The 17,114-nt window shown below is 40.5% G+C and overlaps 1 protein-coding gene across 8 annotated transcripts in view; it reads right to left on the bottom strand.

The window, feature by feature from the left end:
• GRB10 (growth factor receptor bound protein 10) overlaps positions 1-17,114 on the bottom strand; it is a 145,929-nt gene that overhangs the window by 49,066 nt on the left and 79,749 nt on the right. For 7 of the 8 annotated variants that reach the window (XM_058419373.1, XM_040088120.2, XM_040088205.2 and 4 more), the window contains 2 exons: positions 6,710-6,926; positions 3,897-4,038 (listed from right to left, as the gene is read on the bottom strand). In XM_058419373.1, coding sequence (XP_058275356.1) covers positions 3,897-4,038; positions 6,710-6,926 — 359 coding nt within the window. Of the gene's footprint in view, positions 1-3,896; positions 4,039-6,709; positions 6,927-8,682; positions 8,832-17,114 lie in introns of those variants that run through there. The other variant, XM_040088439.2, reaches the window with a different exon arrangement.

Below are 17,114 nucleotides of genomic sequence, written 5' to 3'. Positions count from 1 at the left end.
GATCTTGTGTTTGTAGGTGTGCATGAGCCTTACATACAGAGATGTGGGGAAAAGGGAGAAAAATATCAAGTGGTCTTCCAATGCCACAGTGTCACCTAGACCATGTCCTTCCTGCTCCTGCCTTTTCTTGCCCTTCCTATGCATGGAAAGTGGGAGTGCTCTCAGAGGTCTGCTGAAGTTTTGGGCTCTGTGGTGACGGGCAGATGGGTGATACTCAGAGAACAATCAGGAACATGATGAAGAGGGGAATGCTTGGGCATGCATTGATCAGGGAGCTCCTCTCCTGTCAGCCTCCTGTCCAAGCTCACAGACAGCGCTGCTCTCAACTCAAGGACTCAAGAGTTCTTTTGTCAGCTCCCACTTGAAGGATCGTGGTTTCTCCAAGCACAAGACATCTGTACTGTCCCACTCACCACACCAGCAACTGAAGTAGCCACTGACTCAACAGCAAGACTGGTTGGTTCTTTTCATACAGCTGCTCACCAGCTGGTTGGCTACATTACTAAAACTTCAGCTGTGCCAATTTTTACAGACCCATGTGCTGTTCACTATCAACAACCTGACATCTAACATTTTTCACTGTAAAACTAAGCTCAAAGTGGGCCATTTTCACCAACAGACCCGTAGTAAAGGATCATACTGCTGAGTCCTAAAGAGTCGTGTATCTCTTTAATTGCAAATAATTTCTGAATGTCTATCACCAGGTTTGTTTGGTCACACAACCCTATTAGCACACATGCTGCCATGGTGGATATTGTTCAGTGCAGGACAGTCTTTGAAATGTAACCCAAAAGTTCACAGTTATTTCTCTTCTAAGTCTTTTCCTACTAAATTATGTGCCAGTTTCTCAACCTTTGTCTGCTCAGAAAAAAATTATCCACAAAATTAAGTTCTTTTTTGAAAGCTAAGAAGATTATCCAGAGTTAAAAAAAAAAACAAAAAACAAAACAAACAAAAAAAACCTCTAACAAACAAATATGAAATGATTTCAATAGGCCTAACATTCCCGTTTTACCTCCCAGATTGCCTCTCCCATTAAATGACTATCCCATTTGCCTACACGTGGTTTTAGTTTTGTGCTAGTACTCAAGACCTGTTATTTCTCACTGTTGTCTGTCTTCTGGGGAGCAGCTGCAGTACACTGCTGCAGCCATCAGCTTTCAAAGCAGTATTCAGTGCCTGACTGACAGGAGAGTTAGAGGTGGCATACTGCTTCCTGCTGTGGTGAAATTAGTACCATTATCCAACATATTTCGTAAAGATATTTTCAAAAAAATGAAATTATGGCACTTTTTTGAGTACAATAAAGAAAATGCTTTGTCACCATGAGAAGGCAGAAAAAAATAACCTGGCATAAAAAAGTAAGAAAGGTTTATTAGTTATTTTTCACTGTTTTACTGTTTCTACCTTTCTTTGCTGAGCCAAGAGCATGAAACAAATGCAGAGCAGTACATAAAGCAATGCTGTGAACTGCTTATTAAAAAAAAAAGCAGTGGCAACTGCATGAAAAAATAAAAAAGAGACTCAGAAGAAAGAAGAATTTTGTATCTCAGGCTCCAGCTACAAAATAATATTTTGCATATGAAAAAAGCCTATATCCATTTTTTCAGCCAAAAATATTATTCAAGCTTTATGATCTGAAATCCCCTTTACTCACTCTTTCATTCACACATGCATCCTTTTCCTATAGGGAGCAATATACTGGGAGAAAGTATAACTTTTAGTAAAACTTGAATAGAGCTGGCATTTCTTTAAGCCTAAGGCTTGCAATATGACATGAGTCTCTTCTGTGTTTAACAAAACTGGATGTTTATATCCCTCTTGCATAATGACTACTAGATTTGACCACTGCAGAGTTGTATTTTACAATTATTAAGTAACACTGAGGAGTTCCAGGAGGAACAATACTAACATTGCCTTTCTTATGAAGTCATCAGACCCTCCAACTTCCCAGTGATCTCTCCACTGTTTCACATGGTCAGCAAACAAAATATCACTTCTTTCTGAAATCCCTAAAGGTCACGTTAACCTGAGACCCTCTCAAGTGCCATAGATATGAGCTGGCCAAAGGTAATGCTTCCTCCACGCCACGTGTGTGCCATGATGCCCTGAGTGCTCAGAGCTGCAGCACTGCTGGCTGGAACTGCTATTTGCTTATTTACCTGTAAATTACCCAACATGCTTTACCTCATCAGCTTGTACTCTAAAAGGTTTTACCACTATAATGGTTGTCTTTGATTAAAAAATTCAGCAGCAAACATATCTATACAATATAAATGATTTCATTTTACGCTTTCAAAACATTTGTCAAAAACTTTTATTTTAAAGTAAAGTACAGTAATTAGAAAAAAACCCCTCTAAGGTAAAACTTGCAAAAAGATCTTCTGCCTTTATAGCCATCTTGTTACATACATTAAAAGACTGGTTATTTTTATATCTATCTGCTGTTAAACTGCCAGTTTCCAAATTCCATCTCACTGGAATAAAAACTGACTCACAGATCATTTAGGGTTCCTTAAGGTTTTATGGAGCCAAGTTTAGGGTAGCTCGGGTAATTTTAGTAAAACATAGAGCTAAAAGGCAAAGAAACCCTAAACCCGGGGAATATTTGGAGAGGTAAACACAGGTTCATCAGAAACTAAAGTTTATTCAGAAAGACAGCTATACTGCTGTCCCGTTGGCAAGTGCCAGGAGGCGGAATTGCCCCTGGTTTTGTCTCCCCGGAGTCACATCAACACTTGGCAAAACAGCCTCCCTGCTTAGCCAGTACGTGGTCTCTGACACAGGGTCCTGTGCTAAATTCCCAATGGGACGGCTCAGTTTTTTCCCAGGGCATGATCTGGCTACCTGTCTGTCTTGTATGTGTAAGAAATAGAGTAAAACCAGTGGAGATGCACTGTGTCTCTCAGGAAAGGAGGCAGCTGTTTATGGCGCTGTAACACAAAACAGAACATGGGAGCACACACGTTTGGGTCTACTGCTTGTAGCTCAACTGCCCACCCAAGCCCTTTATCTCTCAGAGAGGATGTAGGAGCTAATTACAAACTAATTGAGCAGTGACACAGAACTTCTCAATATTTTTGGGTAATCAAGAACAGAATTCTTGTAAGCCAATAGTCAGAGTAACCCATCTTTACAATACCATGCAGGTCAGCACAGTTTACAAAATAAAGGTTGGTTTTAAAGAGATCAACTTTAGTCTTCAAGTGTGCTTGTGGAATGATACAAAAGAAGATGGCTGTTTCTTACAGAGTGGAGTAAGACAGAGAAGAAAAACTCCTGTGTCACTGAGGTTACTGCTCTGGACCACATGAGAACTCAGTCTGGGCTATCTTAACTGCCAAGAAGCCAGAAAATTACTCCATCAGCTTTCCATGGGACAACTTTCCACTTAAATCCTGTGAAAATGAGCTGTGCCTAGTTACAAGTTCTAAGAACACCTTTGCTTTTTGAGCAGCTTCATGAAAAACAGCAAAGAAAGCACCACCAATGTCTTTAAAGAATTCAGCTGTTCAGTGTTTTTGTTGCACCTAGAATAAGCAGTATAAAAGGCACAGATCCTCATCCAACTCTAAGCTAATTCACTTCGCTTTAGAATTAGTAAACCTTTAGTTTGAACAACAAAATCTCAAGGCTATTAAGCACTGCTGCTCCAATCACATCATGCATTTATCTGAAAGGTATTTACTTCATTTTTACACTTCTTTCTTACAAGCCTTTCAAAAGAGGTCTGAAGCCTACCTGAAGATACTCTCTCGGCCAGTGCTGCCCTACTCACAGACAAAGTCTACAAGTGTTTTTACTTATCTGGAAGCTTTCTTTCTGCCTTCAAAATGAAGTAGTCCACTGCTGGTTTGCACGCGAATGGATGACCCAAAGCTTCATCCCATACTCACATGCTTACTAGCAGGTTGACTCTGAGGTAAAGATCCAGGGGCCAGCACTGGAGAGCTTGCGGGGCTACAAAGTTCTGGGAAGGGATTTGGGATGGCCGGCAAAGACGATGTTCGGAATTGCTGTTCTTCTTCTTGAAGACGCCTACAAACACAGAAGCACTATGCATTAAGAGGAGTAAACTGGCATCTCTAGACCTGGCTCTCCTGCCCCAGTGTTTGTGATTAATGACACTGAAGACAAGGAATTAAACCCACTATTTTTCTAGGTAACTACTATACAGTTACAGCAACTCCTAGCACAAAGTAATTGCATGTGAAAAATGACCAGTCAGGCATCTGCGCTTGTTTTGTTGCTCATAATTTGATTACTTGGGTGAGTAACTGAGGTAACTGTGCAAATAAAATAAACAGAAATATCCATCTGTACTCGCTGTTGTAAGCACTAGATTACAAGCTTAAGCTGTGTGTGCCAGAAAGTCAGGAAAGCTCTTCCAAACCAATGTGAAAGAGGAGAAAACAATGGCAGTCACTCAGAGCCAAATTCCAAGTGGATTTGAAAACAAACATGTACCCCACTGTAAAGTTTTCTAAGCTGAGACTTAAACCAATATTGTCAACTCATTATAATACCAGATTCTATCTCCAAGCAACTCGGCATTTCCTGGAGAAATGAAAATGCAAAGACGCGGCTTTAGCGATAAGCAATAAGGAATCACACCCTCCCACCTTACGCCCATTGTACAGTTACTGTTCAGACAAGTTTGCATCCACAGAAGTACTCCTCATGAGCCTGCATATAAGAGAGTTTCAGTACACCTGCAGTGCCCACACCAACAAAAGAAAAACTAAAACATACCAAAACAGCTCTAAGACCTATTCATGACTACACAGACGGCTTTTGGTTCCCCTGCTGCCAGGGCATCACCACTGAAGATGCACCAGCTGACTGCAGCAGGCTGCCCTTCCATGCCTAAGCAGAAGGCACCACCTAGTGGCAATCATGAAAGTTTCCAAATCAACTAACTCCTGGATCTGAAAGGCAAATCATTAAAAACCCAGTTTGCTCTCATTTTTCTGCATGCCTTCAGCAAGCAGAGCCTCTTTAACAGAGCTGCCTGGGAGACAACTGCTGGGTTTGCCCCCAGCAGGATGTCCCACTCTCACTGTCTTTGCCTGTACCAGAACCTGGGGGATGACAAAATTTAACTACTGTGAAATCTGCTCCACAGGTAACCTTGTCCTGCAATTTAGTCGCCTTGGTGCTCCATGAATGACTCTTACAGACCTGGGGGGCTGCAATAAATAGCAGCTTCCAACCATAACCATGAACTATGCCAACAACTACTTTTTGTGCTCCCCATGCATGCAGTTCTCTACAGCACAGGGTAAAAGGACAGTGTAAGATTTCTTCAGACCAGCAGACATGTCATATCTGTGCAACACCACGCTGCACTGCAAGTTTTTGACTGATCTCCACTGTAAGAATTAAAACCCTGACTCAGTACAATTAAAAAGGTGTGGTTTCCTGAAGCTGGGAATTCTCTGTGCTGTCCTCTGCTCTGCCTGTACTGCTGCCAGTGGATCATTTACTTCGTAACTGATACACACATAAACCTGTGCTCCTAGGAGGCCACAGTCAATCGCTCTGTTCTGGTGGCAAACAAGATGGATCCAGATAACCCTGAACAGAAGCTTCACCGTTACCTTCTTTGATGATGATAAACACAGGATGTTCTGGTGTGCGTGGAAGCACAGATTTCAAAAAGGCAGAGTGTTCTCAAAATAAGAGTTGTTAAGTTTTTAAGTACCAAAAATAATTTAAGTGTTTCGACTGAGATATTTACAAAACAACAACAGCTACAGTACTCCAGAGAGTACATTTTTGAGAATAACTTATGAAATACTGGTAGAACTGATGGCATCATCAGCTGACTTAGTTGCACTGCATACCCATTCAAACAGAAAAGTTACCTGTTTTAAGTATACCATTCCTATAAGCAATACATCAGTGCGAAGAGTTAGAAGCCACCCTTTCCATACTTGGAATTTTTCTTTTATTGTATTATTACTTTTCACTTCCTTCAAAGAAGAAACTGTTAACTAGCAGGAAAGAAATTCATTTACCTACTCATGCTGACAGGAGCTCGCTTCCTTCTGCTGCCTAAAAAGATTTTAAGAACCTGTACAACACTTATATACTCTCCCATCACCATCAAGAGTTTTCCACTCAAAGCCTGAATTCCAGTCCTCAGCCTTACAACAGGGGGACAACTTTAACACTTTTTTTTTTTGTAATGACTTACACTCAAGTGACTGAACTGAAAGTGCTCTGGGAAGAACAGATAAATAACTAAGATATGCTCCTTTTTTGTTTATTGGTCTTAAACCATTCAGGAAACCTTCACAAAGAGAGAGGCACTTTCTGTATTTCAACGTAGTTGAGCATACACACATCTATCTACATCATCTCTTATGTTTAATAAAACCTATAGGCCATCAGTAGACAGTTGACTTGAGAGCCCTGGTTTTAGCAGTTTGGAAAAAAATCCAAATATGGATATAGCTTCTGCCAGCTGGTACCAACGACACACTTCCACGAATCAGCTACTGCAGAAACATCAAACCTTGACTAAAAGAAGGGTGATAACGTGCGGAAATATGTCCTTCACCTACTTAGTACATTTTTCTAGGCAGAAGTCCAGTCTAACACTATTAAGTTCCTTACCAAAGTGTATCTCCTATTTTGAAATACAGCTCTTTTGAAGCCAGTTCACGACAACCTCTGGGAAAGGAGGCGAGAGCCTTGTCCCTACCTGACCGCCATGATGCGCACTGGCTGGGAGCGCTGCACCTTCTGCCTCGGGGACATGGGCTGCAGCGTGCCCGGCCCCGAGGATGGCAGCTGGCTGCGGTTCAGCTGGCCGTTCTGGAGGAGGGGGGTGCTTTCTGACTGCACGCTGCACGTAGAGTATAAACTTTCAAACGAGGAGTTCATGTCGTTCACCAAAGCTTCCAGGTCCACATCGTCATCTGAAAGACAAAATAAAGACAGTGTGACACATCTGGAAGTCCCAGGCAAAGGATATGTGGCAAGAGCAGAGACTAAGTTTCTGTAAAATGATCACGTAATTACTTAGATACATTTTTACAGTGCAAATTATTATTGCAGAAATAATGTATTTCTTTTGGAGGAGAAAACCATGACTAGTAAGAGCCAGCAATGGACATTTGTTTTGTCTTCCATGGTGAAAAGCTATGGACAAAGAATAAATATTACAGTATTTACTCTGATACATGCGTGTGTGTATTAAACCAGAATCTGGTGGGATTTTTAACAATGACAATGCTAATGTGAAGCACCACTTCACTTACTGATAAACTGCCATACGTTTCCAAAGCGAACCACTTACAAAAACCTCAGTTTGGCTTGGCAATGTATCAAGTTTAGATTGTCCAATGCTGTAAAAAATACTTTGCAAGACTGAATAATTTAGAAGAAAACAAACACCCTAAGACAGTGCTGCAGTGCTGGAAGACATCATTATACATATGATCATTATATCTTGTTAAAAATCCTACCAACCATATTTTTGTGATATGATATTTTGAAGGGCAGTCCCATGACTTTCACATAAAAAGATCTATCTGTACCCTTGCTCTTGCAGTGTGATAGATAGACTTCTACCTTCAAGAGCACAAAGTAAATCAACCAAGAATGTGGTGTGGCTGGCTGGAGGAACATCAGTCCCTAAAAAGGGCACCAACCTTTCTATATATGCCACCTTACCTCACTGTAAATAAGTAACTTGTGCTCAATCATTCCTCCTTAACGATCATAATTACTCTGCAAGACAAGAGAACTCTGCAAGCCCTTTGCACTAACCACTCTCTGAACTCCGTGTGCAGAGCGCTGTAATTACTCCCTAGCCACAAGTTACATCACTCCCTATCAGGAGTTCAGTGGGCTGATGAACACACACATCGATATCTGCTTCTGGTTACAGCACAGCCACTGCCTGAACAGCTACTCCTGACCAAGCAGAACTTTGTGCAGACAAAAATGTGCCCTTATTTTCCAGCTGTATCAACTGGCCTGGGAAAACATACCATTGCTGCCTGCAAACATCTCACACAACTCTTCATGACAGGGACGGAAACTAGAGACAAGTAATGGAGCTGGCAAACACACAGTGCTATGCAGCTTAAACACACTATATTTTCCAATATCCATTCTTTTGCCATGTTTTCTAGGTAAATGAATCATCAGAAGCAGCTTGCAACCAGCTGCACTATTTTCTTCTAGATACCAAAAATGATTTTGTACAAATATCGCATTTCTTGAGGATATAATCTATAACAGCATCACTCAATTTCCATCCACCAACAGCACGCCTTGATAACCATAATGAGGTCTGAACATGGCATTTACATGGCAATTGTGTTGGGATGCTGATGACCTCCATTCTCAGTGTTGGGTGAACAAAAGATCTGCTCATAATTAAAGCAGGTTTCTGGTCATGCCCCTATACCGGAGCTCCATTTAGAGCTGAAATACCATGTTTCTTACCGAAAGGCAGTAGGCTCCTTACTATGGAGTAACAGCCACTTAGCTTTCACTTAGAATGTACTCAAGAGGATTTCAAGGTTTGAACACATATCAAAAAAAATAATGAAAGGGAAAAAACCCCACATCACCCTACAAACAGGTTTCTTCTTTTTCAATTCTTTATGCTAATTTCCCTCAATTTTTGTATTTAACAGCTACTACACTACTACTAAGACTCACCTTCACTAGGCTACACCATCATCTTCTCTGTATGTCAACTAGTTGATGCATTTTCAACAATCTAAGCTTTGCTTTGCTTGGACAAAGTCTACAATAATTTTCCTGCTATTTTTAGTGATCTTGAGACAGAGCTGCAATTTAAATTTCATTCCATCCTCCAGATTCTTATCCTATTTGGAGAGGACATATCAAAAACACTTCTTGAGACATCACAAGGGAACCACAGAAGTAGGAGAATAAAGAGGGAGGGGCCGAATTACAAGGCTTTTAAATTTTATCATTCATCTAAAGTACCGAGTGTAGGGTGTCAGATGGCTGTCAAGTAAAAGCTTAGGGGTTGGATGTAAGAGACATAAAAGACAGACCCTGACCACAGAGTCAGGGAGTAAATTACAGCAACTAACAGCAATTGTTTAGCATGGTGAAAAGCAGAAAGGAAAGGAAGTCAAGGCATATATTCAGTGGAAGTCCATATGGCTTGGTCCTTGAGGGTTGCTAATTTATTAATAATTTAGATAAAGCTACTAGTGTTCAAGATCATTAAGTTTTCAGGTGACTGTAACAAGGGAGGAATGATTAAGAGTCATCTCAAGCTATCCCTGAATAAGCAAATAGCTGCAAAGGTGTCCCATGTAGCCTAATATGCATAAAATGAGGCACTTCATGCAAAACACTAAGCAAAACAAGCACACAGTTTAAAGCATTGAATTACCATTAGCAGGCTTTTAAGTATATCAGTTACATACCTAAGTTCAATTTCTAACAGGACAGGCACTGACAAGGTACATAGAGAGTTCTCCAAATAATATGCTCCACTGAAGTCCAGAATCTGGTTTCACTCCTCTGTCAGCTCCTTTTCTCTGCGGGAGCACTACTGTTAATAATAGCCCTCAGTCTTGCTATAAAACTTTTGCAGGAGCAAAAGATCCTTAAGTTCCTTGAGCTTTTTGAAGACAAAGCCTGCAATCTTGAATTTCATACAATTTCATCTCTATACAATGGCATTTACTACTAAATACCATAATGTTTTGGAGAGATTCCAGCATGATGCATTAGGAAACCTCACTGCTGTAGCCTACACCTCGGAAGTGCCAGCAGATGTCTCAGCCTGCCAAGTAATCCAGTGTGCTATTGTGATGGCTCTCCACAGAGCTTAACTAAACAAAAATCTAATCAGCCCTCCACAGGATTCTAACTGTTTTAATCACATGCAGGTATACTGTTCAGAAGGGTATTTCATACACAGTGCAATCCTTAAAAGTATCTTTCACTACCAACCAGTGAGATCCCGCCTCCATGAAGACAACTCTATGCAGGAGAAAAAGGAAAAAAAAGAAAAAAAAGAAAAAAAAAATTTAAAAAAAAAAAAAAAAAGAGAGGAAAAAAAAAGTTGACGAAACTGACTTTCAGAAGGCTTGCTAGTTAATGGCAAAATTTGCAAATCATTGGACTTTGAGCCAACACAGCGCCATGCTGGTCCTCTAAGTATGCACACACAGATTTTGTGACTGACATGACACAATCTAGCAGGCAGAGTTGCAGGTAGCTGAGGAGCTTCCAGCTCCCCAAATATCTTGCGTACATGCACTTCCAGGAATACAAAATGATATTTTCCTTTATGTGTGTTGCATTTTGTCATAAAATCAGGGAGCACAAAAGTGGATATTCAAGGTCTATTCTTCCATTTCAAATGAACAGCACAGAGGCTACCTATCACTTCCACGCACAAACATGCAAACAGCCCTTGGCTTTTGACTGTCATTTTTAAGGGAGAACACTTGCAAAACCGAGTTCTGACATACTCCTGGTGGTGGACAGGGTACTGGCAGTTTTGCAGACTCTTTTGTGAGCAATGTTCTTTCCCAAACTGGAACCAAAGTGCACACACACTGGCAGCCATCTGAACTTCCTTTTGTTTCTTTGCCCACAACTTGTTAAACTTTGGCTTTGTTCAGAAAACAGCTCCACTGGATATTGCAAGTAATATTTTTGGTAAAGTAAATCATTATTTCAGTTACAAGAAAAGGTTTAAAAGTTCAATTCAAGGAAAGAGGAAAACTTTGTTACAAAAACTCTGCTAAGCTAGTGAAGCAAGCTATCATGCTCCATTAAAAAAAGCACCTTCAATACATTTTTAATGTTTTTGAGCATAACATAGGAGAGATGATAACCCCTAAATTAGGTCTGAGCAAACTTTGATCTATACTGTACTTAACCATGTCCACTTGCCTTTCTGCTTCTAACCCTTCTCCATCCCCTAGATCCTCATTTATTTACTTATTTTGGTTGCTGTTGGCCTCGTAAAGCTCAGCTAACAAGACTAAGCAGGATCCCACTTATTCTGAAGTGACATAAAGCTGAAATGATCCTACTCATCTTCAGCTGTGGCAGCTTCCTGAAGAAAGCAGGTATTTTCATGGCTGTCAAGTGGCTCACTGCATCACAGAAACTCTATTTACTGAAAAAGAGATGAACATAGAGAAAATCTCAGCTTCGGACAACAGACCAGGATGCATTTTGTGTCTCTAAATGACAGTTCAGCAAATGCCCTTCTGTGGGCCTGACACTTCTAAGTCTGAAGAGATTTTAGCCTGCTAGCAGCACTAACTTTTTCCCAAGGGAAAAGTTCTCGAGAAAGCCTCTTCTCAAAACAATCTTGGCAAAACAAGTATCCTTTCCCGAAACAATCTTTCTCCAGGTGGTGTTTTGCTGTTTCTCTAGCTTCACCAATGGGATTAGAAAGGTGTTGTTCCTATTCACCAATCATGTTAAGTCTGTATTATCGGAACACCATATAAAAGGTGGTAAGAATTAGACAATAAAGCCTTCTATACTCTTTGCCTTCTGAAATACTTGGAGTCTTTCATCTTTCTTTCGTGTCCTACAGCGACACCCTTCCCTTTCACATATGTTCCACAGCTCATAGGGAGTACTTTGAAAAACATCACAGGACATAAATTAGTAGTGATTTAAGAGGCTTGTAAAAACATTTTATTTAATAATAATAATAAAAAATCCTTCTTGTTTGCTCATTTTTGAATTTAATCATCCAGCATTATCCCTCATATCAGTTCCCAGAGATAACTGAAGCAAGAACTACTAGGTATTCAGGAGATGATTTATAAAAAGACTATAGCACTTTTCTGTCACCATGGAATTAAGTCTGATAGTATACAAAACCTAACAGCACATATATAAACAAATGTTTGATACAGTAAGGCAGCTGTTGATTGATCACCTATTCCTATCTGACAACCTAACACCAGCAATCAGCTCCTCAAAATGAGTTTCAGAGCAGCACATTCAAGAGCCATCTTGACAAAACAAAAAAGCTAAGATATAACTAATATAAGATTTCACTGAAGTTAGCTGAGTAGAGCATGGTATCCAAGATGTGAGCAGCCACTCCAGCACACACAAATTAACCCTCAATGAGACAAAAACAGTGAAAGAAAAGGAACTGATAGCTGCATGCAGCCTACCATCCTGCACTGATGATGCAGTGAAACACCATGTAAATCACAGGTAATACGGGGAAAATACATTTATAGTAAAATGAACAGAAGAATTGTACCAGAATTTGAAAATGGAAACAAAAAAAAAGACAAATACAATACTTGTGCTATCTACCTCAAGATCCTGCTTCAAATCCTCTAAAATCACATGTAAGTCATTCTGATTCATACTGATGATACAATTATGTTTTGCAAGGCATTGTGGAAATCTCATGTTTTACGATCAAAAATGCAGGTAAGGATTACCACAGTGAGATATGTATACAAACTCCTTTTATAAGACAACCCCTAGTATTAAGGGGATCCCTTGCCCAAGAGCACTGAAGCATGTCCCTCCAGTACCATGTCCAAATGCCATTTTGAAGAGACTTTTCAGAAATCTCCATCAGTAAAATGTTTTGAAAGCGTACTATTACTGACAACACACAGTTGCAATGACGCAAAAAGAAGTCCATTCTAGGTAACACCCATACTCTTCTCTTACTTTCTCCCTCTGAGTACATAACTACACTCACTGTGTTTACATAAATGTCTCATTTCCAGCTTCCACTAATGCCACAGGCATCAGTTGATCTGCAATTTTCATACAATTGGTATCCACAGCCCCCCATGGATGCATGTATTTAGTACTTGGCAGCTTCTACACTTCTGAGACACATGCAACAGAAGGTGGATGATAATAAGAAGATCTCTTACAATTTTTTAAAAACCCCACTGTGTCCTCTACAGTGATGCTACAGCTGAATGACATCCTCTGTTCCCAATACCAGTTCCAATTCTAAGCAATCTCTCCCCTCCTGATTTCTTGAAAGCTCCATATGGATGGGAAGTTTAGCACAAGAAACAAAAAGACAATATAAAAAAAATTTGCAAACCCTATGCTTTCACACTGTTCTCCAGATCAGAGAAGACTGTCAGACAGAATTATAAAAATATCAAGACTGCCTCAGTTGAACATTAGAAGCTTAAAGGGGGGGTTTTTTGTTCATTTCAAGCGAAAGCAGAAGAAACAAACACAACTTTGTCTTGGAGGCAGTCACCACCTCCAGAGTAGCCACAGTCTGAATTGAAAATTACAAGCCTGAACCCTAAAACTTTATGTGCCCTGTAAGTCTCCTTATGGGCCTCTGCACTCCTTTCTTTTATTGCATTCTGATGTTCTTCAGCTTAAGTGAAATCCTCTATTTTGTACTGCAACTACAGTTGCTGGCCTACAAAATGTCACATCAGTGCATGTGCAGCTTGCAAAATGCTAAATGGACCGTGCCATGGAGAGAAAGGCAAGAAACAGAGACACTGGTTGGTAAAAGAGCATGAAATTGAGATGGGCATCTGTGCTCTTTGAGCACACTGAAACACCACACAGAGAAATCAACAGTGAACTTGTAACTGCTCCAGTATTCTCCAGGTAATTTTTAAACGCCACACGCATCTATTCCCATTTCTGCCAGTACGGTTGTGATGGCTGACACCAAGGGTACATACATTAATTACAGGTGCTGGAGAGAAATCTGTTATTTCACACCTCTTTTCTAAGGGTTCATGGTTGGACTCCAGATATGTTCTCAAAACACACCTGATAAGATTTCTTGAAATAGAAGACAAACTAAATTGAACAAAATTAATGTTGCTAGGTAACAACTATAGGAATAAGCTACAAATGAAAGGTGCCCATAAAAAACCAAAGCTTCAATGAGTAACAGGAACGACTGGCTATAGGTTCCCTGCAGCAGGAAGGAATGAAGTTGTACACTTGGATTAGTGGATACAACGCATTTTAGGAATTCTGATAGAAAAAAATGGAAGGTTAAAAAATGAAAAATTGAGTTTTTGTCCAGTTCACACCTAATGCTTGACCATCCTAAAGAGTGAAGGTGATGAAAACTATGCGTTTGGGGGAAGGAAGGGAGAACAATATTTGTTAATTGCAGGGACAAAACTACGGCAAAGCATGTCTCTGATGTAGATTTTAATGATTTTGCCCTTTGATGGTGCTGCAATTATTCACAGACAACATTCAGAAGCACCTCCCACTGTGAATGCTCCCATTTCTAACCCAAGGACTGCAGAATCAGGCAGGCTGGTCCTTTTGTGGAGTGGATAGACATTGGTTGCCTCGACAGACGATTGCTGTAGGTGGGTATCACCACCACCACTGCTGAGCTCCTGCTTGACTCTACTGCACACACAAGTGTTGAAGCACTAATGGCAGCAGTATGAGAGAGGGGCCTGAAATCCAAGGAAACCATCTAATCCACCTAGAATTCTGATTACGCGTGTTCCAACTATAAGAGATAAGATTAAAATATGTAAGTCACGGCCAGTCCCTTTTCTGGACTCACACAGATCGTTTAGAAAACAGAATTCCCGATACCCATTTTCTCAAAGTTTGAACCCCAAAGTCAAACAGGACACCAGCTGATCGGGTGTTCCTGCACACTGGGACTGCCCACGTCCTGCTGGGGGAACACACCCCCATCCATCTATTGCTGATGACAGCAATCAGCCTTTCAAAGCCCTCTTTGCAGGCCAATGCCTGCACAGCCACTGCTGTATAGTAACTATGGAGTAAACACATCACTTGAAGCAGAATACCAGATTAAGCAGACCTCCGGGAAACCGTAATTCTTGAGCAGATTACATAATCCAGTGAAAAGATTAATTTTCAAGTAACTGGTAACATCTGCAGTTTTTTTCCATGAATACAAGGTTCAGTGGTTTTCCTGTACCATTTTCTCGTGTCACCTGCTTTTAATTCACTGATTTAAGAAAAAGACTGATAAAAAGACTGACTGACTTTAAAAAGAAAGCATTTCCTGGTTTGGGGTTATCAATGCACGGAAAACCCAAACCAGCCTCAGTTACCCAAAAAGAAGCAGCACTATAGAAGGCAGAATGGAATATTCCTTCTGGGGCCAAACCTGGGGTCAGAGTAGACTAATCCTAATAAGAACTCTCAAGGACAGAGTGGTTACACTGGTGAAGGACACGAAACATCACAGGGTGCACAGGCTAGATGGATTTTCCTGGCCCAAAAGGAGACAGGAACAGAAGGAAAGGTAAAGCCTAAGTCAAACTTTGTGAGGAGTAGTCATGAACCTACAGCCTTGCTGTGGCCCACCCTTAACTCAGGACAAAAAAAACCCAAGAGTGAACATAGACAGATGAAAGAGAGACAGAAAAGACAGAGAGACACAGATCAACTGACCCCAGGGATTCTCCATTCAAGTCTTACCTTCCCGGTGAAGTTAAATGGGTGCCTCACTCCTGATGCATTATCTCAACAGCAAAACTGAGAAGTATATCCCAAAATGATGATCACAGAAAGGCTGTCACTTATCCTTCAAGAGGACATGGGTGTGGGAACACCTGGGCAGCAGAAGGGCTTCTGGCCTATGCAGCCCATACAAAACAAACAGAACATCCAGAGAACTTTCCAGACACCAGGCAAATCCATGTTAACCTACGAAGCCATTAAGGAACTTACAAGTCAGAGCTCAAGAAGCACAGCACTGGGTGGCAATGAAGAGGGGAACTGAAATATTGTCATCTGACCACAGGATAAATGCTTGACTGCATATTATATTAGACAGTCATATTTAATGAGACATTGGCTTTAAGAAGGTATCTTGTATCAGCAAGAGCCGCAATTTGACACAGAAAAGGTCAGGTTTAGCTGCATTTTCATTGAGATTACCTAGTCCTACATCAAAAACAGAATAAAAAGCTTTAAAATAACTAATAATTAAATATTTTTCTTATGTTTACATGAAAAAAATCATTCTTTTCCCCAATTTATTCTACCATTTCCTATATACAGATTTCTACTCAAAGCGCTCCTCTAAAGTTTCACTTGGATATTTTATTCTTATTGCCCATGTCGGAGAAAAAGAAGAAACAAAGTGAGAGCGCAAATCAAATATGGACAAATAACACCACTACACAAGTCACAGTTCAAAAGGAAGTTAAAAATTCACACAGATGAGAAGAGCTACACGAGCTGCAAGAGCTGCAAATCTAAAGCTATTAAAGGCAAAGTTAAAAAGAGTCAAAGCATCTATTGCTTTCCTTTTGGGACCCTGTGTTCTCCCTCCCTGATTAAACACCACAAGACCCAGCGGAGGAATCCCAGTTGAACAATCCTTACAAATCAATGTAAGTACCACTGTACGGATTAGTCCCTCCCATCCTGCCAAGAAAGCCCAAGCTTTATCCCTGCTCCGGGAAACATCATGTGTAACCTCCCAACGTGCTGCCGTGGCTGCAGCCAAAGCCTGCAGCACCCTGCCTGCTCCAGCACCAGCGCCGGCGGCTGCTCCGTGGGGGGCTTCATTTCAAATCCACTCCACAGCAACTTCAACAGAGCTTTCAAGTAAGAAGTGGTTGGATTAACCCAGAAAGTCCATTAGCATTTCTCTTCGGGAAGTGACGGGTCTCCAGAGCTTGTGCTGAAGAATTAATTATTATTATTATTAAATTAAGCATGTCCCTCATCACCTGATACCCGAGCTAACCTTTATTCCTACTAAGGTTAAACCATGAGTTTTAAATTTTGCTTCAAACAGGTTTGTTGCTGGCTTGGAAGGAATGTTTGAGGATGCAATATAAGTTCCAATAGTTGCACACAGCAATTAATGAATCAGCTATTCTTCCAAGCTAATTAAATATTGTGTTTTCAACATATAATAGTTACCTAGCTATGACTGATGGATTTACAAAGTAGACAACTGGAATAGTCCATATTTAAGGTACTTCTTGTCAAACTTAACAGAACGAAAGTCATATGAAAAAGTAAAATGCTTAAGCGCCAGGGCTAAGCATTTGGTTTCTGTTTATCAGTTGCTTCAACAGTTTGGTATTAACTGCAATTGTCATTTTGGTAAAATATCTACAAGAGACTGAACTGGGGGAGAGTTG

The sequence above is a fragment of the Hirundo rustica genome, chromosome 1 (genome assembly GCF_015227805.2).
Source record: "Hirundo rustica isolate bHirRus1 chromosome 1, bHirRus1.pri.v3, whole genome shotgun sequence".
Lineage (NCBI taxonomy): Eukaryota > Metazoa > Chordata > Aves > Passeriformes > Hirundinidae > Hirundo > Hirundo rustica.
Note: the sequence above shows the minus strand (reverse complement) of the source record. Positions and strands in the feature narration are given on the sequence as shown.